Source organism: Cricetulus griseus (genome assembly GCF_003668045.3).
Source record: "Cricetulus griseus strain 17A/GY chromosome 1 unlocalized genomic scaffold, alternate assembly CriGri-PICRH-1.0 chr1_0, whole genome shotgun sequence".
Lineage (NCBI taxonomy): Eukaryota > Metazoa > Chordata > Mammalia > Rodentia > Cricetidae > Cricetulus > Cricetulus griseus.
The window spans coordinates 23,589,677-23,616,250 of NW_023276806.1; the positions used below are offsets into that span (position 1 = coordinate 23,589,677).

General features: G+C 40.7%; 1 protein-coding gene and 1 pseudogene across 5 annotated transcripts in view; one reads left to right on the forward strand and one right to left on the reverse strand.

Moving 5' to 3' along the window:
* The first annotated feature begins 12,077 nt into the window (after positions 1-12,077).
* LOC100774453 lies at positions 12,078-12,702 on the forward strand (annotated as a pseudogene).
* An 8,283-nt stretch (positions 12,703-20,985) lies between these two features.
* Positions 20,986-26,574, reverse strand: part of Slc39a8 (solute carrier family 39 member 8) — a 65,555-nt gene continuing 59,966 nt past the window's right edge. For all 5 annotated transcript variants that reach the window (XM_035450870.1, XM_035450867.1, XM_027395770.1 and 2 more), the window contains one exon: positions 20,986-22,682. In XM_035450870.1, the coding sequence (XP_035306761.1) occupies positions 22,533-22,682 (150 nt within the window). In that variant the 3' untranslated portion in view covers positions 20,986-22,532. The remainder of the gene's footprint in view (positions 22,683-26,574) is intronic.

The following is a 26,574-nucleotide window of genomic DNA, read 5'->3' on the forward strand; positions in this document are numbered from 1 at the left end:
ACATTCTAGACATACATACAACCAATGAGCCACACTCCTGCCCCTTTTATTCATTTTATTTTGAGACAGGATCGCATCAAACTGGCTTGGAATACCATGAATTTGTTAGTAGCCCAGGTAGCTGTGGGACTTTGGGTCCTCATGCCTTGGCACCCTGAGTAGCTAGAATTATCATATCCATTTTGTAACTAACCATTTTCATTTTTCTTTATTTTTTTATTTTTTATTCTTTAATTACTAATCATATTTACGTATCCATCCCCCCATTCCCTCACCCTCATATCCTCCCATGTTCCCCACCAATCCCCCTAACCCCCCAACTCCTCCCCAGGGATAGTGAGGACCCCCACCAGGGACCTTCAAAGTCTGTCAAATCATTTGGAGGAGGGCCTAGGCCCTCCTTGCTGTATCTGGGCTACAATAGTATCCCTCCATAGGGAATGGGCTCCCAAAGTCCATTGTGCTCTAGGGATAAAGACTGGCTCCACTGTTAGAGGTCCCATAGACTGTCTTGGCCTCCTAGCTGGCACCCACATTCAGAGGGCTTGGTTTGGTCCAATGCTGTTTCCCCAGCTTTATGACTAGGGTCTCCATGCTCTCAGTAGGTCAGGTCCACTGCTTCTGCATGTTTCTTCAGCCCCATCTTGGCTCCTTTGCGCATCCCTCCTCCCTCTCCACAGCTGAATTCCAGTAGTGTGGTTCATAACTAACCATTTTCAGTTCAGCATTATTTGATATTTTCCTGTGCTTCCCATGTGTCCTGCCTGTCTATTATCTGAGATTGTTTCACAACAGACTATTTTAACTGGATTTAGTAAAACTATGGAGGTGGGTTTTTATGCCTTATTATATAATTATATAATCTTAATACATAGGAGGCTGAGGCAGGAGGATTATCATCAGTTCAACACAACAAATTCTAGACCACCTGGTCTCCAGAGTAAGAACCTGTGTCAAAAGAAAGAAACAAAAAAGAGAGAGGAGGGAGAGAATTAAGGAAAAAGGAGGAGAGGGAAGGGAGGAACAAAGAAGAAAAAGGGAGAGGGGGGGAAGGAGGCAAGAGGGGATGAAAGGAATGAAGGAAGGAGAGAGGGAGGGAGGGAGGGAGGGAGGGAGGAGGGAGGGAGGGAGGGGAGGGGAGGGAGGGAGGGAGGGAGGAGGAGGGAGGGAAGACAGAGCTATGATTCTTCTAATCTCCCAGATAAGATGAACTGACTAAGATGCTGTTTTCAAGAGGCTGGGAACAAAAAATGTGATGAAACACTTTGAGGTGCACTTGATAGTGCTGGCTCTGCACTATAACCCAGAAATCACATAAAGCAAAGAGTAAGATGTCACTGACCTTTGGTGACAGACCTCATTATCCTAAAGAGCAGTTCAGCCGCAGAGGACAATTCATCTCATGCAGTGAATAGAAAATGTCCACCTTCGACAGCCATCGTTTTTATAGCAGCATCTTCGGCCTTAGCACTCAGGAAAAAAATAAATGTAGCATGAAGTTTAAATCCGGGTGATTATTTGTAGTAGACATGTTATTATCCAAGTAAGCACTCAGGATTTTCATCTGAATAAGTTAAAATCCTCTGGAACTAATGCTGTCCCTTGATCAACAATTAATGAACCATTCCCTTTTCCTGCTCCAGTTCTAAAAAGCTGTTAGAGTCAAATACCTTTCGAAGCCAAGGAATTTATCTTAAAGGTACACATAACCATCCTTCGTGCTGGAGAAAGCAAGTTTAGGGGAGCGAGGTCATAGCGCTCAGGCGAATGGAGGACCCATTGTTGACGGCAGCAATGATTTTTACCCTGCCCAGTCTCCGTGAAAACATGGGATAGAGACAGGGGAGCAGTAACGATTAACCCTGCAGGGCGTTCAAAGTTAATGTACTTCTGCAACGCTCTCGCTTTCAACTCAAAAATGGAGCTAGAGGAAGAATAACAAATTCCAGGAAGAAAGTAACTGAATTTATCTGGTATAGAAGACGGTACTACGAATTCTGGAATCAGACAGATGTTCACACTTCCTGGGAAACTAGGGACTCTATCTGACTCCTTGAAACCACAAGCCAATCATCCTTACTGAAGGGACAAGGATTTCGGCTTCGCAATATTAGTGTAAGGATTATGTGAGATTGTGTATGTAAAGTGTTTTCCCAGACTACCTTGCCAAGTTACTTATTATTACAGTGCTCAAATGTTGATCTCCATTGCTATCCTAAAAATAAGGACTGCTACTGTTTTAAAATATAGGTTTTTAAATGTTTCCATATGAATCATTGCATGTATTTTTATGCCAGAAGAGAATGGCAGCATGTTTAATGTCTGTGGCGTAATTTCTTAAACAGTTATAAGTATGTTATGAACTGCTTTCCCTGTTCACAAATAAAGATCAACAGTAACTCAGAATGACCCCGTAGCAACCTCTTTTATTTCTACAGTAATTTCTATTACTGATAACACTACTACCAAGCAGTTAAGATGTGCACAAACTTTCACTGTAATGAATAACGAATAACCTTGCTTTTAAATACTCTGATATAATCCTCGCTAAGTTAAATTCTTAGAAATGAAATTACTGGGTCAAACAAAGTATGCATGAACTTTTTTTTTTTTAGCTTTCTTGACCCATTTTGACAAATTCCTTTCCAGAAAAGACTCCTGTAGAGAATTTTTGAGTTTCTTTTTTACTAAAACTTGATCCACACTGGGAGATATAATTTCACCTGAGAATAGAAAAACATTAGCAAAATAATAACAGTGAGAAACCAGCGCATGGCTCTCGCTGTAAAACAAAATACCTTAAAACTTGTATTTCCACATCTATATGTTTTTCTTTGACTCTTTTTCTTCCATTCATTTTGGCCTATTCTGTTTTGTTTGTTTTTATTTTTTCTAATCTTATTTTGTTTTAGATTTCTGTTTGTATCCTAATGAGAGAAGGAAAGAAACTGTGGATTTGGGTGTGTGAGGAAATAGAGAGGATCTGGAAGGAGCTGGGAGAAGGAAGACCATAATCAGAACATGTCATAATTTTAAATAAACGTATTTTCAAAGAGAAAGAGGGAAGTACCCTTGAACAAATTGGTACAGGAGACAGCTTCCTGAATATTATACCTGTGGCACAGATACAGAAATCGACAATTAATAAATGGGAACTCCTGACACTGAGAAGCTTCTGTAAGGCAAAGGACACAGTCAGCAAGACAAAAATGCAGCCCACAGACTGGAAAAAGATATTCACCAATCCCACATCTGACAGAGGGCTGATATCCAAAATTTACAAAGAACTCAAGAAGCTCGTCTCCAAAACACCAAATAATCCAATTAAAAAGTGGGGTACAGAAGTACATAGAGAATTTTCAATAGAGGAATATAAAATAGCTGAAAGACACACATGAAAGTGCTCAACATCCTTAGCCATCAGGGAAATGCAAATCAAAACAACTCTGAGATACCATCTTGCTCCTATCAGAACGGCTAAAATCAAAAACACTAATGATAACTTATGCTGGAGAGGATGTGGAGAAAGGGGAACACTCCTCCACTGCTGGTGGGAGTGCAAACTTGTACAGCCACATTGGAAATCAGTATGGTGATTCCTCAGGAAAATGGGAATCAGTCTACCACAAAATCCAGCAATTCCACTCTTAGGCATATACCCGAAAGAAGCACTTTTGTTCATTTCTCTTTAAACTTATACTGGCTCCCTCTCTGACGGTATCTGTTCAACTATGCTCAGCATTATTTGTAATAGCCAGAACATGGAAGCAACCTAGATGCCCCTCAACTGAAGAATGGATAGAGAAAATGTGGTACATTTACACAATGGAGTACTACTCGGCAGAAAAAAAAAACAATGGAATCTTGAAATTGGCAGGCAAATTGATGGAACTAGAAGAAACCATTCTGAGCAAGGTAACCCAGTCACAAAAAGACAAACATGATATGCACTCACTCATACATGGATTTTACACATAGAGCAAAGGATTACCAGTCTACAGTCCACACCACTAGAGAAGCTAGGCAACAAGGAGGACTCTAAGAGAGACATACATGATCTCTCAGAGAAGGGAAAGGGACGAGATCTCCTGAGCAAATTGGGATCATGGGGGGAGGGGATAGGGAGCTAGGAGAATGAGAAGGGGAGAAGTGGAGGGGTCAGGAGGACATGAGGGAGCAGGAAGGTTGTGGAGGGGGAAGAATAGAGGAGAGCAAAATAAGAGATACCATCAGAGAGGGAGCCAGTATAGGTTTAAAGAGAAATCAGGCACAAGGGAAATGTCCAGCAATCTACAGGGATGACACCAACTAACCCTCTAAGCAACAGAGGAGAGGCTACCTTAAATGCTCTCCCCTGATAATGAGATTGACGACTACCTTATATACTATCCTAGAGCCTTCATCCAGCAGCTAATGGAAGTAGAAGCAGATACCCACAGCTAAACACTGAACTGAGCTGGAATCCAGTTGCAGAGAAGGGAGAGTGATGAGCAAAGGGGTCAAGACCAGACTGGTGAAACCTATGGAGACAGATGACCTGAGAAAAAGGGGCTCTTGGCCCCTAGACTGATCATAGGAAAACCAGCATGGAACTGATCCAGACCCCATGAATGTGGGTGTCAGTGAGGAGGCCTCAGAAATCTACGGGGCCTCTTGTAGTGGATCAGTACTTATCCCTGGCATAGGAATGAACTTTGGGAACCTATTTCATGTGGAGGGATGCTCCCTTGGCCTGGGCACACGGGGGTGGGAGGGTGGGGGCTAGCTCCTATCCCAGAGGATGTAACAGACTCTTGGGACCCCCATGGGGGGCCTCACTCTCCCTGGGGAGCAGAGGTGGATGGGACAGGTGAGTTGTTGGTAGGGGGCAGGGGAGGAGGGGAGGGAACAGGAGCTGGGATTGACATGTGGAACAATCTTGTTTCTTATTTAAATAACATAAAATATAACATATTTTCAATAAATAAATAATCTCATTGCTGCTTTCCTGATGAAGTTTATTCCAGAACAGGGCTCCACAACTATTACCTGTTAAACAAAATTTGCCAAAGATCTTTAATTTGCACTAAGCAACCCTACTGTCCTCAATATATCAATCAAATGTGGAGAGATTCATGAGAAATGAAGCCAATTAACTTAGGAGTGTATTTGTGCAACCAATCAGTCTCTATTGGTTGCCCCTGCTGAGAATCAGCCTGTCTCTATGTCACCTCCCTTCCCTCTCCATAAATACTAACACTGGTACTCTCGACACAAGAGAAGACCTGTTGTGAGAAACACTCTGTTCAGGCAAGGCCAACCTGGGTTACACAGTGAATTCTAGACCAACAGCACAAGACCTGCCTTAAAAAGATAAATGGATTTTAAAATCAAAGATTCTAAAACAGACTAGTGCTAAACACTAAAGATGACTCAGAGTGTCCACATAGCCAGTGTTGAATGGTCAGCCCTGAAGACATGCATACAGGGACCATTATACAGACTGGTTAGGTTGTATTTAAGAATATATGTACATCCATAGACATATACCCATGCAATAGCAATTAATGAAGAAAGAGGCCACGAATTTGAACAAGAGCCAGGAAGGGTGTGTGCGAGGGCTTGGAGGGAGAGAATGGGAAGGAGAAGCGTTACCTTTCCCCACTTATCTCTCTCTCTGTGTCTCTCTATATACATGTTAACAAAGACTTTGCTTTCCTGACTGACTTATCCTTTCCCAGATATTCTGATTGCCAAGGGACATTTCCGAGGCACGTGTTTAGTAATGTCTGCAAGCTATTTTGTAATTTTCCACACTGAGCTAATGCTTGGTTTGAGTGAGAGTAGCCTGGAGGTTCCCATAAGCAGGAGCTGGCTAGCAGAGGCCCAGTGCCTCCCACTTATCTGTAATGCGTTAGTCTAAGCCTTCTTAAGGCTCTTTTTTTTTTGGTCTTGAATATGGGCCAGCATTTCCTACACTCCTACCTAATAAGGCATCCGGATTCTGCTGGTGCCCGATCCTCACAAGTGTGTGTGGATGTGAGCAACCAAGACACACAAAACAAGTGCTCCCAGCAGTGCCCTCCCATCAGTCTCACTCCAGAAGATGGAAAAAGATAAGCTCATTCCAATAACAGGCCAGGAAAACAGGCAAGCTGCACATGGTAACAGCTTCTAACTAGGAAAAAAGAATGCTGTACTCAAACAGTCACGTTGCTGTCTTGGCATAAAGACTCCCAGCAGCGTGCCAGACTCCCGCAGTAAAATGACCTGTGAAAGTCTTAAAAATACTTTATTAGATTTATTATTTTATTTTATAGGTGTGAGTGTTTTGCTTGCATGGGTGCATAAATACCATGTGAGTGCTTGCTACTCACAGAGGTTGGGAGAAGGTGTTGTTTTCCCTGGAGCTACAGTTATGGATGGCTGTGAACCACCATGTGAGTGCTGGGAACCGAACCTGTCTTCTCCGCCAGAGTAGCACATCTCTCAACCTTTGAGCCATCTGTCCTGTGTAAGTCTTTTGACTCGGCGTCTTCACACGTTATCAGGTCACATGGTATTTTACCTCTGGCCCATTTGAAACTTTCTTATCGGGCTCACCTGGGACTATGGTGGCTGCTGTGGGCTCAGCTGCTGGGCTCCTGTCACATCCACCGTTTGCCCCACTGCTAGCTCACAATGTGGGGCTGTGTCGCCATTTGGGGAATCTGGAACCACTAGGCTCTTAGTTCCTATCCTGTTTTTGGAGTAACCAGGTCCACCTGGGACAGAGATTAAGACCATTTCTGTGTTGTCTGCTAGCTCCGTGTACCGCAGTGGATAGGGAACTGAATTCTCCTAGTTTTTATTATAATAGATTTTAAAGACAAGAGGAAGCAAATTCGCCCATAGCAGTACTCAATAGTTGTAGTGTTTTCTTTGCTTTCATGAATGCATGGACACATACATGAGTGTGTGTATATGCATGTGGAGACCAGATGTTGGTGATGGCATCTTCCTTTGTAATCATCCAATTTGTACTTTTGGTCATTCACTGAATCCGAGCCAACTGGAGACACAAGGGTCCTTCTAGCTCTACATCTTTGTGGTGGGGGTCACAGGAGAACACTGCTCTGTCCAGCTTTCCTACTTAGGTACCTAACCCAGGTCCCCAATTTTGTGCCACCTCACCAGCTCCACACTTCCAGCGATTCTATTTGCTTTTCCGTGATAGCTGAAATTGATGCCCATCCTCTGGAACCTTCCTGGGAATCTTCTGTCATCATCTAGGTTTAAGAGGCAGCAGAATGTAAGTCCTTTGCTCTGGGGCTGAAAGACTTGAACTCAAATCCCAGATCACTGTGAGCCAACTCTGTGAGCCATACAATTGGCCAAAACACACCCGCAAAACCCAGGGAGGAATGAGCTTCCTCAGGGACTGCTGGCTTGAAGCAGCTGACATCTCCATGGTTTTTAAAACTGGGCCGGTAGAAATCAGTTGAGCTTGTAGGCCCTGCTAATACCTACAAAGCACCTGGACACAGCTACTGCTATGATCACAATTAACTACCATCTCTACATCTGTATCTATATCATCATTAGTTTCTCTGTCTATCTGTTTCCAGTGCTGGGGCTAGAATCCAAGGCCTCATTTAATTAGGCAAATGCTTTGCCATTGAGTTATGTCCTTAGACATCCATAATGACAATAATAATATTGATTGTGTTCTCATTGTCTTAACTTAAGCCATTTTTGAGGATAATTTTGATACAACTATTTGTAGAAGTCCCAGTTCTGGTGCCTGGAGCTTCTGTTATAAAATTGATATATTACCATGTTGTTGATTTTTAATTGCACATGCCCAGTAAAGTACAGACTGTTTTCTTACTCATTTGAACTTTGGAGCCAAACTGGACCTGAGGGCAGAAGAGTGTTGGGTGTGGGAATGTGTCAGGTCGAGTCTCAATAAGCTCCAGGGAGAAGAAGAGGCAATTTATGCTAAACTTTCTGCAAATGCACACTCATTATGGAAGCCACAGTTAACGACAGAACAATTCGGCCCTCGTGTCTGTGCTCATTTCTGCACTCTGCACCATTTCATTGCATCTGTGGTGGGAAGAAGGGACAGCCTCAGTGTAGGCTCTGAACCCAAGGTGATTTAGGTCTTTGTTTTCTGTCTATGCTTACAAGGTCATAAAAAACAACAAAGCAAGACTATCCCACCCCCTACCCCCATTGTGGGAACACATGCTTAACAGTTCTAAGTGTGAAATCATTTGTATGAATGAGGATTAATTTCTTTCAGAGAGAAAGAAAGATAGCCAACACCAATTTAGATTTGTTTGGATTGGCTGAGAGCCATGCTTCACTAGTTGGAGTTATGACCTTTTAAGAACTGGGCCAGTTTTATTTGAAAGCAGGTGGGCGGGGGGCCTTTGGTAAACTCTCCAGCTGGCAGCCACTGGGTGAAGGTATGTAAGAGGACTCTGTGGAGAGGGTGCCCCCAGGATGTGCCAGGAAGCAGCCTTTGCTGTTTCGAAGCCTTTTCATGGTAGGACTAGTTATCAACATGAAAATTTATTTGGAACCCAACTTGAAAGAAGATGCCATAATAATGCTAAACCTAGGAACTCATGGCAGTCAGTTCTGGCTTTCAATCTCTCCAAAAAACAAACAAACAAACAAACCAAACAAAACAAAAACAACCAACCAACAAACAAAAAATCCCCCCAAACCCTAAAGGTTTGAAAAATACTGATAAATAAAATCCAAGAGTATCTTTGTTAAATTTGTCATTTTCAAATATCAAGTGAAATACTCTAAGATGTTAAGCACTTTTCATCCTTGCTTTACTTTACTTTTAACTAAGGGTGTGTGTGTGGGTCCATGAGTTCAGGTACCTGCAAAGGCCAGAGGAAGATGCTGACCTCCCTCCTCGCTGAAACTATTGATAGTTGTGAACAACCAGCATAGGCACTCTGCATGAGCAATGGGTCCCATCCTAACCACCGAGGCATCTATACAGCCCCTAATTTTTCATATTTTTAATGTATAATCATAAAGAGGATCTGGCAACATTTCTAGAACCTTGTAGGCCATAAATATTTTACATTTTCTGTGCCAACTTGCAAAACAGAGGATATGATGCCCATGCTTAGGGAAGACAAATTCCCAGAATTAAAAATATAATAATAATTATAATCACCACCATGTCTAATCTTTTGTAATGCAGGTTGGCTAATGAGAAGAATTGAGTTCTCTCTTTGAAAAATAGCATTTTGCTTAATTGGGATTCAAGTTAATGTTCCCCATCAGAAATTGATTAGAAATGTTCATCTGTACAAACAGCTCTTGACTTGCGCGCTGTACAAACACAGCGGGTGGGGCTTTGATTCATGGACCTGTCAAAAGACAAAATTGCTATTAAGCTCAAAGAAGTTTAGCCTAAAACTCTGTGTGTTATTGGCTGATAAAGTTTGGCTCAAAACAGTTTCCAAACATTGAACACTGGATCGATGTAGAAAAACTCCAACTATAGTGTCCCTCTGTAGCCAAGCAACTGAAATCCAGTTGCCTGGCCTCAGCCAGTTACAGCAGTAAAGCTTGAGCCAATCACAAGCTGCCAACAGATCAGACTGTATCCAAGGAAGGCAAATACCTCCTTATACTGTACTCATATCAGACATGCTGACTGTTGCCAGTTAGGTTGTTTCTGTGTGTCTTTTCCTTTCTATTCTAATTTTTTAAAATTTTAAGAAACTGTTGAGCCGGGTGTTGGTGGTGCACGCCTTTAATCCCAGCACTCCGGAGGCAGAGGCAGAGGATTTCTGTGAATTCGAGACCAGCCTGGTCTACAAGAGCCAGTTCCAGGACAGCCTTCAAAGCCACAGAGAAACCCTGTCTCCAAAAACCAAAAAACAAACAAACTGTTGAGATCATAATTAAAAAAAAAAGAATACCCTATAAAGAAATAATAATAACTAGACATCCAGGAAGATTGCTCCCCATATAATATTCAGCCAATGGAGAATGTGGGGAGGGACCTGCACAGTGGGGAACACCGCTCACTGTTACTGCCCTGAGTGTTCCTGCTTACCAAACCGAGCTTGCAAGATTATCATTGAGTTAGCTTCCACTATACTCCATGTCACTTTCATTCTTTGGGTTTTGTTGGGGTGATTTGTTTTCTTACCAATGGCAATGTGCTCTGTCAGTAGGTCTCGTATCCTGGAGTTTGCTAATGGGCTGACCTGGGGACTGAGGAATTGCTGACCTTTGTTTTTCCATACCTGTTATTTTATGCAGAGATACACAGCCCTGTGCAATAAAGAGTCAAAGAATTTCAGGGTCCAGAACAGGTTAGTGGTCAACTGCGCTTATTTAAATAAAACTAATATAGCAGTATCTGCAAAATGGCTCAGCAGGCAAAGACGTGTGCCACACAGGACTGGCCACCTGAGTCTGAGATGTGGGACTCACAATGGGAGGTGAGAAATGACTGCTAGGGAGTTGTCCTCTGACCACATTCAATGGCACATTTATCTCCCACCACACACAAACTAATAAATAATAAGCAAATCAAAATTAGCAAAATCACGCAAATGCTGTTTTACCATCTAATTCTAACCAATCACCATTTCCCTAGAACTTACTTTCCTCATCTAAATTATAATAGTGGTATTACTTGTTCAACGTATTTTGTAAAATTAAAATCACTATGAAATTATATAAATTATTAGGAGAAGTTTCAATGAACATAAAGTTCTATGGAAATATTAGAACCTTCTTTTGGTTACATTAAATCATATCTCTTCCAGTAAAGGTAATATAAGAAAGGAAAAATCTGCCAAGCAGTGGTGGCACACACCTTTAATCCCAGCACTAAAGAGGCAGAGGCAGGAGGATCTCTGTGTGTTTGAGACCAGCCTGGTCTATAAGAGCTGGTTCCAGGACAGCCTCCAAAGCCACAGAGAAACCCTGTCTCAAAAAAAAAAAAGAAAGAAAGAGAGGGGGGGAAATGGAGGGAGGGAGGAAGGGAGGAAGGAAGGAAGGAAGGAAGGAAGGAAGGAAGGAAGGAAGGAAAAACTGTTGCATTTTGAGATTACTCAGGTATATCTGGAAAACACTGTAACTACAAAGAAATTGGAAATATCAAAGAAAAATTAAAATTAAAGCATCTCTTGGTAGGGCAAACTGGAAACGACACATTATTTAATAAGCTCATCTGACTCCAAGCAGAAATCCCAATAATCTTACATATTACTTGCTAAGCATCACAGCTTTAAATGCAAATGTCATGGGGGTGCTTCAATAATATCCCTACTAAACATGAAAGTACAGGCCTAGGGCAGCTGTGAGGGCATAAAAACAGCACCAAATGTCAAGCATAGTGATGTATGCCTGCAATTCCAGTGCTTTAGAGGCTAGGGCAGGAGAAACAGAAGTTCAAGGCTAGCCTGGAAAGCACAAGACTCTAAAAAATTGGGGGGAATGGGAGGACGTGAGGGAGAAGGAATTGGGATTGGTATGTAAAATAAGATTGTTTTTAATTTAAATAAAAATTAATTTAAAAAATAAAATAAGACTCTAAAACATTAATTAAAATAAATTGAATTAAAACTTTGCACCTGGCAATTATTTTGTGGCCTTGTAACCAAGAACTATAAACCATCCATAGTCCCTAAGTGTTATTTAGAGGATTTTGGATTTATAAAATAATATAAATTAAGGTACTCACAAGGCATATCTGTTACCTACCCGCTGTGTTTCAAGCAGTCACATTTAACTCTGTGAAATGGAAAGTATTATCCTTATTTTAAGACAGGGAAACTGGCATACAAAGACAGGTGACCTGCTTCAAAAAACTCAGAGTCATCAGAGATAAAAATAAAGACATGTTCTCTTCAATTCCAAAAACACTTTACACACAATATACCCATTGATTTTCTAAATAAATTATTATTTCTAAGAAAATATTCTAAGAAAAATTAAAGAACTAAAAATAAATGTAAAGGAATGTCCTAGTAAAGAGGGACCCGGGTGACCAGAGCAAAGGACCTAGACAAATGCCCACTTGCGGGGAGGTAGGTGGACATAAGGTACTGTCATTGCACAGGATGAAAAATCCTAAACCAAGAACTAGCAAAGCAAACCTAATTTTTGATATCATATCCAGAAGAAGTAAACAACTTCCAGAATTAGAAAGGAATCTGCTTGAACACAGACCAACATACATCACACTTAATGCTGCTTTCCATGGCCTACTAGCAAACTTTTTCTCAGAGTATCTTGCATGTGGCTCAAGCTGGAAAAGCTTCCAGTTTACCAGCAGCAGTAATCCCATTTTAACAGTGAGCATGTCTTTACAAGGTTTTGAATGTTTACCATAGAGTACAGGCGATTTGAACTATGGAACCCATCCCATGACACCAGGTGGACTATTTGATTTTGTTCTGGGTGGTCTGTTCCCTGTCCTTTCCCACCCGTGAATGCCGTCTAGTTGCCAGGTGTGAGTCAAGCCCTCTGCCACTGAAAGGAAACACATTAAAGTACTGGATGAGAGTTTCTAGGTCTGTCTTCAGAAAAATGTTATTTCCCACTTTACTGTGTTCGCAGCATACACTGGATCTAGACACTATCAGCTATTCATAAGGCCCTCAATTACCTGGACCTGGACTAGAAATTCATTGGTTGGGAGCAAATACTTATAATGGAAAAAAACTGAAAGAAATGTTACAATGACATAAGATTCATTTTTTAGGCTTAAGTAACTGAAAATAAGCAAATTTTAGTAAGAAAAAATGTGCTACAGTTTTCTCAGAGACATTTTGACAATTATACTTATATAGGAAATATCCCAAAAGGAAACCATTTTAGCGGAAGCAGCACTTAGTACCTAGAAGTTATAATAGACAGTGAATGAACAAAGTATCATAACATAATCCAAAGGATTAGAAGCACATCTTGGCTAATACCTGTTGATTGATTGACAATAGGCCAACACTAAAAAATATAAATGTTATATTTAATGAAACTTTCCCCACTCTACGTTATCTATTTTTATACCTGATCTTGAAATAGCAACTGTGATTTCTGTATTTTAAACCAGGTTGAAGGATGATCTAGTTTCTTTGCACCCGCTGAGTCCTCTCAGAGAGCGCTTTTACCTCTCCTCATTCTTTGCAGGTGTGTCACAAGACATTAATTTCAACTTTGAAAGAAAAAAAAACATTTGGGAAAGACACTTTCCAGTTTTAATTCCCCAACAGACAAACACCATCTTTAACATGTCTGGCCCTGAGCATCCATCCACCACCATTTCTTCAATGAATGAATAAATAAGAACCTAGCCTGGTGCCCCTAGTTAAAAACTCCAAAGGTTTTGTTTTTTGTTTTGTTTTGTTTTGTTTTGTTTTGTGTGCATTCCTTAAATCTGTGCCCCAAAACACAGATAGAAGCAGGATAGCCACTTAGAAATTCTATCTAAAAATAAGAGTCACGTGACTTATATGAAGATAAAGAATTATTCTCCTCCTCAAAATCTACACCTATTTGCAATATCAAATCAAATATATCTCAAGAGAGAACAGACACCAGCTTCCTTATTCTTTTTAAGTGGCCAAATCCCCAACATACTCTGACATGCCCCAGTGGTCACAGCTATCTCCATGTATTTACAGCTCACTCGTCACTTGCAGTGTCTCACAAAGATTTGGAGGTAAAATGTTCTAAGGATTAAAGCTACTGATGTTGGGCCCAAAAGGGGGACCAACTTTGAAAGACCCACCTCACAGAGTCACTCACAGGACGCAAGTTCAATGCAAAAGCAAAAGGATTTTATTCCAACGGGTTGGGGTCTTTCTCTGAGAAGAGATCGACCCCAAGTTTCTAAAGCAAGCAGTTTTTATATCTTTTTGGTCACTAGGCAGGAGTGTGACAACATATTGCTGGACTATAACACATATGAGTCATTTACTGATTGGCTGGGAACTGAACTTACAATTTTGCCCACGAGGAGTTTGGAATGTTATTTTGGTTTTTACACCTGCAAGGCCATGGGACAGCTAGTGGTTTTTCCGGGAACAGAGTGACTTATACTTATTTTCAAAACTTGGGTGCTCTGGAGCAGAGTAACCCATAACAATTTTTAGAAACCAGACAGTTGTTGAGGATAATAACATTCCTAGGAAACTAGTAATAATAACAATTTCCAAAGACTGGTCATCATGACCGACCATTTATTTCATGTGTTCTTTTTCTCAGAGCTGTATGTGTGGCCAGAGTGATTTTCAAATGCATGCTGGTGGGTATCAGGCTGGGTTTGAGTTGGGGTCTTTCACTAACACATGTGATAAATAAAAGGAGCAGAAGTTGATAAGGTGTGAAATAAGTCACATTTTCCTAAAACTTTCACATTTATAAATAATAAACTTTTCCCCCTAATCATATCTATTTAACATTTACAACATAGGACAGTTGGAAAACTGGATGTCTTAAAAAAAAAATTGGGGAAACTGAAACCAAAATCCCAACTGGTATGTCATCGTTTGTGGTAGTCTGAAGGAGAATGACCCCTTTAGGCTCATGTGTTTGCATATTTGGTCCCTAGTTGGAGAAATTGTTTGGGAAGGATTAAGAGGTGTGGTCTGTTGGAAGAAGCATGTCACTGGGAGTGGATTTGAGGTGTCAAAAGACTTGGGAGATTCCCAGTGTGCACTCTACCTCCTGTTGCAGTTAGAGGTGTGAGCGCTTAGCTGTTCCTGCCACCATACCCTCACTCATGGACTCTAACCCTCTGGAACTGTAAGCACATTCAAAGACTTTGTTTCATAAGTTGCCTTGGTTATGTGCTCATCACAGTAGAAAAGCAATACATCATTTAAAGCACATATACACATGTTCATTAAGTAAACAGAAAACACTAACATTTAAAAGTCACCAACTTAAAATAATCATAATCCTCCAGAAATGACTCCTATTAACAGAAAAAAAATGACCTTTCATTCCTGTGTATTTCCTACAGAATTTCCTGCATATGTAGCACAATTTGAGATTATTGTGAACAGCACTGGCTTTTCAAATGGAAATAATTTACTTGTTTACATTTGCTTTCTCTATGTAGAAATTCTGGTACTAGTCATGCTGTCTGGAATACCTCACTCCCAATGTATACATACATTAGGGTTCTCTCCATATCACTAGTTTCAAAAGTTTCCTCTTGTGTTAAGTCAAGGGGTAAAATGCTGGACTCCATAAGAAAATTTCAAGGACTAGAAGAGAGATCAATGCAATGACTCTCTATTTGGTACCCCACACATTTCTTCTGGTTTCTCTGGGATAGTCTTGTTTCCTCTGGTTTCCCTTGGTGCCTGAGATGCAACTCTGCAATTATGCACAAGAGACAAGAGCTTCTGCTTTATACTTCTTTGGAAAGTTCCACGAACAGATTATGGTCAGCCCAACCCAAGTAGAACACTGTTCCATTGCATAAATAAGTCATATCTTCTTTATCCATTCACATGCCAAGAAACACTTTGGTTCTTTGGCTATTGTGAATAGTGGTGAATCTATATACATGTGCAGTGTTTCTTGGAAACACTGATTTCATAGCCTTTGAATAAGCCAATAGTAGACTCTTTGGTCCTTTGGAGAAGGCCTTCTTGCGCCATAGAGAGCCCAAAAAAGCTAGTGGGAAGATAGTGAACCAAAACCAATAACTAGCCTCATTGTCCATTCTCCCACCAGTCCCCTGTTGCTACTCCCTATTTTGTTAAACAACTGAATTTTGGACAACTCAGCCTTCTGTAGAAACAAACTACAGAACAGTGGAGAAAAGATCTCCACTCGTCAGGATATCATTTGGGTCATGCTACCTGTATCATTTATTGACATACTACCACCCAGCTTTCGACTGACATCTCAATACAAGCTCTGCCACAATGGACAGATTATATTTAATCACCAGTCCTCTACAGGAGGCAGGCACCATAGTGAGCTCTCTGGCAGGTGTTTCGTCAGAAAGAGGCTCCCACACTGTGTGGAGTCAGCAGCATATGGATATAGTGGGAAATTACCAATAAGGAGTCAGGTAGAAATATAAGGGTATTTAATAGGGAAAAGCCTTACTTACAGAGCAACCTAGCCAGCCGGCATGGCAGCAGTCTGTACAGCAAGTACCAAAGTGAAACCGAAAGAGCAAATGCAGTCACACTATGTCACTCTGACCACGCCCTCACAAGCGTGGTCAGGCACACCTGTAGCCAGCCCCTAAGAAGGCGTGGCTACAGCTTCCCCTACATGTGGGTGGCAGGACTCCTGTCATGCTCTGCCCAAATGTGTCCTGAGCGTATGAAATCCTTCTGTGACTTCTCAGCTACATCCTGGCCTAGCATTTAAAACAGGACCCATTTCAATGGGTTACTGTAGGCACTGGTTTTTGAAGTGCCTATTTGGAGTAAATAAAATTCAACTTTAATTTTATTTATTATTGGCCTTTGAAACCTGCTTTGAGGATAGGATTGTCTAGGCCTTCTGGTTGAAACTTGGGATGACATGAAGATCATTCTGACCCAGGACTCTGGGAAGTGTAAAATCATATAACTACGTTGTGCTGGAGACAGAGCTCTAGTCAAACAAAAGCATATGAAATAGAGATTTGTTGTGTAGACAACTCAATTACCCACAATTTTATTTATTTATTCTAATAAAATATTTTCAAATTGTTTTCTGCAAAAATCATATAACAAGTAGCATTTTAGACCAAACTTTCCTTATACAGAATGTCTATAAATAACTGGCACACAGATAAAAGAAAACACATAATTTCTAAAATATATTGCTAATTTCTTCTAATATCACTTAATTTCATAGTCCTAGACATGAATCTTCTAATTAGATTGCTTTAATGCATAAACAATTTTTTATGTTTTTTTAAATTTTACACTATCATATGAAAAACAAAAAAAAAAATGAAAAACAAAAAATTTTAAGATAAATAAATGCCACTCATAACAGACTGAGACAGGAAAAACAATGAGTACATCTGTGTACAAATAATACTGGCTCTAACTGTCAGTCTCCTGCCGTGGGAGAAGGAGGGGTCTGTAGGGAAGGCTCTCTTCCTCTTCGCTGAGGTTCTCCTGCTGGCTGCTGGGAAGGCAAGAGGGTTCCATCAGTGGTGTCACCATCAGGAAGATGCCTCTGCTTCCATAACTAGGCCCTCACTCGTGCTCCTGAGGGCAACACTAGTTAAACTTATTGGGTCACCAAAAGACAAGATGTAAAAGCAGAGGAAGAACAAGGTGAAAGTGAAGGAACCGGGTTACCAGCAATGAGAAGGGAATAGTGGGGGTGTGATCAGAGTACACTGTGTGTGTGTGTGTGTGTGTGTGTGTGTGTGTGTGTGTGTGTGTGAAAATACATCACGAGGGTATCAAAATGCTTTGTGTGTGGAAACAGAAAAATATATTGTGTATGTAAATATTGCAAATTATTATTCCTGTGAAAATGGCAAAAATGCACTAGTGTGTGCAAAAGGCAAAATACAATCTGTAGGTGAAAATGGCAAAATGCATTATGTATATGTGCAAAAAGTATGTATATGAAATATGTGTGTGTATAATATATATATATATATATATGAAAATAGCAAAATAAAACGCATTCTTCCACATAGTTAATGCATGCTAATAAAAAGGATAAGACCAACTATGATACTGGTTGTTGACTGAAGACAAGTAAAGTGCTTACTGAATAAACATGAGTGCCTGAGGTCAGGTCCCCAGCACCCACAGGAAAAGCCAGGGATGGAGACCCATGCCTATAACCTCAGATCTGGAGATGTGGAGACAGAAGGATCTCTGTGGCTTGCTAGCCACACAATCTAGCTGAACTGGTGAACTCTAGGTTTAGTGAATAACTCTGTCCCCAAAAAGAGTGGAATTGGAGAGGCCTGAGAAAGACATTGAACATCAGCTTCTGGTCCACACGCACATTCAGAACCAACTAAATGGGTGCAAACCTGTTTAGATCAGAAGGGTGGCCAACGCACATAGCCATTCTTGGCTTTTCTTAGTGATAATTCTTGATTATTTTTGGTCCCCTGTAGGAATGGATCCAGCTGAATGCAATATTGCCTAGCTAAAGGCTGGTCTATACATGAGACTTGTTCTAATCAGTAGATATAAATAAATGCCATTGGATCTTACTTCTAACGAGTATTGCTCAAAAAAGGGTGAAGAAGGAGCTGAGCAGGAACTGTTTGCCTTTCTATCCAGCCCTCTTTCCTGCTAGGTGGAGTTGAAGTTCAAAGCCAGATCTCTAGGAACCGTCTTAAGATGATGTAAAGCCTCTTGGAAGTGGGAACCACAGGCTAAACGCAGAAGAGCAGACAAATGGAAAGAGTCTGAGTTTCTAAGACTGTTGTGCCAGCCCCATGTTGTGGTGACAAATTATTTATGATCTAATAAAGCTTGACTTGAGATCAGAATACAGAGCTAATTACAACCGTAGAGGCCAGATGGTGGTAGTACACACCTTTAATCCCAGCAACCATACTAGTTAATCATAGATTCTGAGCAGTGGTGGTGCATGCCTTTAATACCAGCCCTAGAGAGGTATATAAGACAGGAGCAGGGTCTCAGAGCTGGCATTCAGTCTTGGCAATTAGTCTCCAGCCACACTGAGGGCAGGATCTCCCCCAGCCATGGTAAAAGTAAGAGCTCTCTGGTAGCTTGGCTGCTTTGCTTCTCTGATCTTCAGCTTTAACCCCAATATCTGACTCTGGGTTATTATTTGTGCTACACCATGTTGCAGTGTACAGCTCTTCCATAAAACTAAAAAAAAAAAAAAAAAAAAAAAAAAAAAAAAAAAAAAAACAGGCTCTTACCCTTAAAACCTAGTTTTGAATCCTCCATACCATGACACTATCATTTTCTTACTACATCAAAAAGCCATGTCCACAATGCCATGTCATTCCCAATACCTGAGGAATGCTATCTGAAAATCCTAAAATACTGTGGGAGGAAATGTGGCTTTTAATTAATGGGATGATATTTGAAGTTTCCAGTTTTTTTTTTTTCACTGACTTTAGATTTTATTGCAGAATCTCTGGCTCTGGAACCACAGAAAAGTTAGAGTTTTCAACTAGGAAGCCAAATGGTCCTAAGGAAAATGTGTCTTGCATCCTTAGTACAGAAAGGAAACTGACAGAAAAGCAACCAAGTACAGGGATTGAAACACATGGTGTGGAAGACAACGAATGATCTGTGGAAACGGAGCCAAGAGGATCCATTTGAGAACCCCTTATGCTACAAGAGATCTTAAGTAAATGCAGAAATGGTCTGAAGATCACTGTAGCCTTCTGGTAAAAATCAAAGAGAGACCTAAAGGAAGATAATGCCAAGCAGAGCAAGGAGAGACAGGCATTTAAATGTGGAAAGCCAGAGCAACTCAGCAAGGTCTAGGGTCTCACTGAGCATCTAGAAATCATTATGACCATACGTAGCCTCCAGAGATGACCAACACTGAGCTCAAAAGTTGGCTACACCCCACTGCTGCTGCAGTAAGAAGCCAGGACAGAAGAGCAGCTGGAAGCTAAGCCAACATCAATTATCCTCAACAGGACTGAGCCAAGGTGCAGTCCCACATCTTAACCAGTATGGGTAAGGAAAAGAAATCATTTTCATTAAAGAGATTTAGATAAATATTAGAAGGGGGAGACAGCTCTGGAGACTTCTGATTGTCACTAATATTAGGTATCTTCAATCAGGTAAAAATGAAATGATGGATACTTCATAGGGACTATTTAAGACTGAAATATGTTTGCACTTTACCCACAACTGGACTTGGGAATCTATGCCTTTGCCGCATGAATTTGCTGTTCCAGCCACTATAATGGGAAACCACACCCTGAAACCATGACAATATTAGCTGGTCATCTATCAGCGCCTCTGTAGTAGAATGACCTACTCTGTGAACCTCAGTTTCCCAAGGTGTTTTGTGACACAGCTTTACCATGGTAAGTGGGTCTGCTACAGTACCTTATAAATACCAGCTGTTAGTACACATTCTTTAAAGTTCAACAATGAGAAATACATTTATACAAATACATATGAGAATCTGTGTATGTATTCTGATATATTATACAGTAAAGTTTTTTGATTTACCCTGGTAGCATCTCTAAATTCTGATGATAATGCTGGCTTAGTAAGTAGTGGTTGTAGGCTCCCCTCCAATATCCATGACCTCACTAGCCCTGGACAGTCAGCTACATTTCCAATACCAGGCATTATTTATCCTCTTGTTCTAGAGAGCTGTTACTGAAATGAGCCAAACAAGTCAGAGATAGAGCCAGTAAGCAGTGTTCTGCCATGGTTTCTGCTTCAGTTCCTGCTTGAGTTCCAGCCCTGACTCTCCTCAATGATGATTTGCAACCCATAATATGAAATAAATCCTTTCTTCAAAAAAATTAAGAGTATAGAATATTCATCTAGTATATTGTATGCCTCCATAGAAGGTAAATTAACTGACAAGATTGTGTTTACTTGAAAATAGTTAACCAGGACAATGTATCATGCCATCATGACTTTCCTTCTGCCTCCACTCCAACAAGTGATGGTCTTTTGCTTTTGAGTCATCACTACCCCATGTCCTTTGTTCTCCAAATACATATAAAAGCATGCCAAAAAGTCTCCAGACAATCCACATGTACAATGAGGATCACTAAACTATCTTTTTAAAATATTGTGCCATAAATTGTCTCTTCAAAAATACATATAAATGGGCTGGAGAGATGGCTCAGCAGTTATGAACACTGGCTGCTCTTTCAGAGGACACAGGTTCAATTCCCAGCACCCACATGGTAGCTCACAACTGCCTATAACTATAGTTTCAGGGATCTAACACCTTCACACAGCATGCATGCAGGCAAAATACAAATGCACATGAAGTAAAATTAAATAAATTATTTTTAAAAAAACATCAGCCTACACTTTTTAAAAGCAAGATTATTAAACACATAGGAAATATGCAATAATATAGATTATGTTTATTGAAATGAAAAATAAATCTTTGTAGGATTTATTTGCTAGATATCTTTGAAACAACAATTTCCTTTTGTCTCTCTCCCCCATAACACCAGGTACATGATAGTCATTCAAAACAGAGACACATGAAAAGAAAAATAACTAACACATTACATGGCTTCAAAGGTGTTTACTGTTTGGTCAAATAATATTTTTCAATTGTCAAACATAGAGTGAAATATACATAAACATATTAAATGGTTATTTATTTGCATTGTTGCTGAAGGAAAACTTGTTTTGGCTTATAGGAAAACATAATTCCTGAGATAACTCTTTGTATCTATTAATAATTTTCATGGCTGTCAAACCATCTTTTTTAAAGTTACTTGGGAGTGTGAATTGAGATTATAATGTTCAATTCAGACTAATGGTCTACTACCTGCTCAAAAACCCAACAAGCTCTGTCTCTTACAAAAGGTAGAAAAATAATCACAGTATGCTGAGTTTTCTCCAAAGGTATACCATATGGAAAAATACATGCTGAACATAGAAGAAGACGTTTCCAACTGGCTGTCAATCACCCATAATGAACACATGCTTCCATTGTCAGTCAGTCTCTGACACAGCACAGACCAGCTGTTATTTTGCATTTATTGAAATTTTCCCTGCTAAATAATTATGCTTATCTCTAAAAAGTAAATTGCTCAAAAATTACATTCAGTTTCTTTCTCCCACCCAACATATTCTTCATCATCACAAAGCAATCCCAGAATGTGGTGACACAGAGTTCTCACCAGTCTTGAATAGTCCTCTGCCATTTCTGAGGGTTGGAACCACAACGTAAGTCATTCTGAAGCCAATCTGACCTTTTTGTCAGAGTCTGTCCAGTTTACACTCAAAGACAAACCCCTAAGCCCAAGTTTCACAGGGCTAGCAAGCCTTTCATGGTTCCTAATTCATGTTACTTTAACTTTAGAATAGCTTTCAAAAGAATCCTACAAGTCGTTAATTGAGACATAAAGCTGACAAACGCTGTGAGCAATCTGTCTTTCTGGGGATCATTAAAGCTCTGGAACCATTCGTGGGTGCACCGGAGCTGTTTTGATTTCCTTCCACATTTGATGTACCTGCCCTCAAAAGAAGCAGAACACATTAATTGAAGGAAAACCACTCTGAAAGCACTTGAATCTTCTTATCAGAACCACGGTTTTAAAGCCTTACATGACCTAGACCTCTGGGTCCGTGTGTTTGCTTGTGAATGTATGTGTTTTGCCTCATGATAATGTTCTCAAATGCATAAAACACTGAAAAACAGGTATTTACCAAAGGCCCCCATACACCTGTCACTTCAGACTGAAACTGAAAACCTTTTAGAGAATTTCTTTAACAACAAATTTCACCTATTTTACATTGTCTGAAGCCAGTCACTAGATTCTTTAACCTCTAGTTGAAAACTAAATAGAATACGCTTTTAAAAAAAAAAAAAAAATCCCTTTGGAGATGTTTTGTTTTGTTGCCTATTCAATCTCCTCCTTCATCAACTTCCGGCTACTGCAATTCGATGTCCCCTGCATACAAGGTGATGAGCAGGATGGCGGTGAACCCGGTTAACATCCCAGCGTTCTGGATCATGAAGAAGGTGAAATCCGTTTTTCTTCCAGTTACTTTTTCTCTCAGCATGTCGTTCATCTCTGGAAACTAGAAGATACATTATTAAACAGCTGTCGCCATCTTGTGGTGAAACCTGAAATGCTTGTGTGGGGTTTCTACAGGGGAAATGAGCATTCATTTCAGACAGGTCAAAGTTTGGTTCAGGTCTCACAATGAGGAATTCTAGTATGTTGGGGCACCCAGAGTAAAACAATTAAAATGCTCACATGAACCACACAGCCACACCGGATGTACCTGGTTTGAAACATTCTCCCCCATACTCTTCCCATAGACTATTGTCTCCACCTCAAATTTTAAGGAATTCAACCCTTCAGGTTTCACCCTCGGGCATACATTCCTGGTTACTTCCTTTAGTCCTTCCTGGCTTAGAGTAGGGTCCTCTTCATCTCCCATTACATATAAACTTTTCTTCTTATCTCACAGAACTTTTAAATTATTTAACAGTCAGTCTTCTGTGTGACTTGATTGTTACTGTTTCTTGCTTAGCCCAGGCCGGCCTGCAACTCACTGAAGACCTTGAACTTCTAATCATGCTGCCTTGTGCCACGGCATCATGCTTGTGGGTCTTAGGGACCTTCTTGTTAGATGTATGACAGTTTGGCTTGCTTAAATTCCAACTTGACTCCGCTGGACAGGAACTCTCAGGAAAGAAAGTCCCCTACCTATCTCTGAATTTTCAGGACTTGTTGAAGGGAAGAAAAGCTTGTGTAGCTGAGTGAACCAACATTTTGATGCAACTTGATTTACTTCTTGTCTTTTCTAGTTTGGCCCATTGTGCTTGCTCTATCTTTACAGAACAACAAGGTTTTATAATAAATTGTGTATTGGTCTAGTGCTGAAGATTATAGTCATTTCATTATAGTGAACACAAAATCCTAGGTGTTTCAGTTAAAAAAAATCAGATAAATAAATTTTCTCTTTCTCAATAATAGCATCTACTTCGAAGGCTACACAAGGGGACTTCAAGTCAAGTTTTAGAAACACATTTTGGTATGATCTGCCACACACTTGTAGCCTGGCTAGGGATCTCCAGAGTCCACAGGGAAGCTGCAACTGGTGAGAAGTTCTTACTGAGATAAAATGGGTGACCATTCTAAAATGAGTAAACTACTATGTCACATAGAGCATCACTTGTATCACTTCTATAAAGGGAATAACTTCAATAGAGCCTTTTTAACATCACGGGAAGAAGTGGCCATCTAGAATAAGGACAGTGTGGGGCATAATTCTGTGCAAGAAAAATGTAAGTGCTATGACGGCTCTAAGAGCTGAATACTCACTTTTTCAAGGGTCTTCACTGAACAGAGAACCGAACTAGACACTTACAACTTGGGGCTTATAATAGAGAGGGGAGATGTGAAGTTATCAAATTATATGTAATACATTAACTTCCAAATGCAAACAAACAGTCTTTGGCTTTCATACTCTGACACATCATTTTCAAGAAAACTGTCCATGATGCCCTAGAAAATGCATAGGGTATTTACACACACACACACACACAGAGAGAGAGAGAGAGAGAGAGAGAGAGAGAGAGAGAATCATAAACCTACAGACATAAATACATACTGATCCAAATAAATATTGTCAAATTTTAGCTGGGCACAGTGGCACATGCCTTTAATCCCAGCACTCAGGAGGCAGAGGAATCTCTGTGAGTTCAAGGGCAGCTAGTCTACAAAGTGAGTTCCAAGACAGTCAAGGCTGTTACAAAGAGAAGCCTTATCTCCAAAACAAAACAAATAAATATTGTTAAATTTTAATTTTTCTTAACTTAGTATAATAGTTTTAACTTAACTTAAAAAGAATTAATTGTGAATCATTTTGAATTTTTTTAAAAAAATGTTATTATATTTTTGGTTGTGAGCCTAGCCTTTAATGGCTGAGCTATCCCTCCAGCGCCCTATAATGAGACTGATGACTATTTTTTATGCCATCCTAGAGCCCTTATCCAGTGGCTGATGGAATCAGAGGCAGACATCCACAGATATACACTGAACTGAACTCTGGAACTTAGTTGCAAAGAGGGAGGAATGAAGATCAAAGGGGTCAGTACCAGGCTGGTGAAACCCACAGAAACAGCTGGCCTGTACAAGGGGGAGCACATGGACCCCAGACTGCTATCTGGGAGGCCAGTACAGGACTGATCCAGACATCTGAACATGGATGTCAATGAGGAGGCCTCTGCACTCTAGGGGGCCCCTGGTAGTGGATTAGTATTTTTCCCTGGTGTAAGAAGGGACTTTGAGAGCCCATCCCACGTGAAGGGATGCACTCTTGGCCTGAACACATGGGGGAGGACCTAGGCCTGGCCCAGGATGATGTGGTGGACTTTGGGGAACTCCTGTCAAGGGCCCTACCCTGCCTGGGGAGTGGAGGGTGGATGGGTGGGGGATAGGTTAGGGGGAGGGGGGAAGGATGGGAGGAGGGGAGGGAGAGGGAGAAGGGATTGACATATAAAGAAAGCTTGCTCCTAATTTGAACTAATAAAAAAATTACAAGAGAGAGAGAGAGAGGGTCCCCCGGAGAAGAGGAAAGGGAAAAGATCTCCTGAGCAAATTGGGAGCATAGGGGAAGGGGAGAGGGAGCTAGGAGAATGAGAAGGGGATAAGAGGAGGGATGAGGAGGACATGATGGGGCAGGAAGGTTGAGTCGGGGGAAGAATAGAGGAGAGCAAGATAAGAAATGCCATAATAGAGGGAGCCATTATATGTTTAAATAGAAATCAGGCACTAGGGAAAGGTCCAGAGATCTACAAAGATGACCCCAACTAACAATCTAAGCAATAGTCAAGAGGCTACCTTAAATGCCCTTCTCTTGTAATGAGATTGATGACTAACTTATATGTCATCCTATAACCGTCATCCAGCAGCTAATGGGAAGTAGGAGCAGACACCCACAGCTAAACACTGAACTGAACTGGAATCCAGTTGCAGAGAAGGAGGAGTGATGAGCAAAGCAGTCCAGACCAGGCTGGTGAAACCCACAGAAACAGCTGACCTGAACAAGGGGGAGCTCTTGTTCCCCAGACTGGTAGCTGGGAAACCAGCATGGATCCAGACCCCAGGAACGTGGGTATCAGTGAGGAGACCTCGGAAATCTATGGGGCCTCTTGTAGTAGTTCAGTATTTGTCCCTAGCATAGAAATGGACTTTAGGAGTCCATTCCACATAGAGGGATATTCCCTGAGCCTAGACACATGGGGGATAGGCCCTATCCCAAAGGATATGACAGACTCTGAAGACCCCTTATGGAAAGCTTCACCCTCCCTGGGAAGCAGAAAGGAAGGAGGAGGAAGAGGAGGAGAAGATGGCAGCTAAGACAACGACAAAGAAAGATGAGGAGAAGAAGGAAGAAGAAGAGGAAGAGAGAGAGAGAGAGAGAGATGGATATTTCTGTCACAGAATTATTGCATTGAGTTGGTGATTGCACTCCTTCAGTCTCTGTTATTCATTGCTAATTTAATTCAAATGTGGTCAGTGAGCAGATATACTATTGCATCTACTGTTTAAATCTGCCAAGCTGTATTTTAGAGGCCAGAATAAAGTCTGTCTTTTTAATGCCCCAAGTCTGTCTGAAAAACATATGTGATGTTGGATAAACAGCCTATGGATGTCAATTACATTCAGTTGATTAAAATTTTTAAAAAAAAATGCTATTTACTCTACCAAGTTATTTATTCTTCTAAATGTGATATTCTTATGCAAGAGAAGGCCTTACAAAATCCTACTATAATAGAAGTCACATAAAGGAGGCCTTGGAAAATATTCCTGTTCTAGTAAAAAATGGTTCACTTCATCACTATCCATGAGATCAGATACGAAAAAACAAATGACAGCCATTTCAAGTTACCGTTAGTACAAGTGTGATATTCAGGGATGGGAAAACTCTGGATTACCTCTCAGGCCTTGAAGACAGT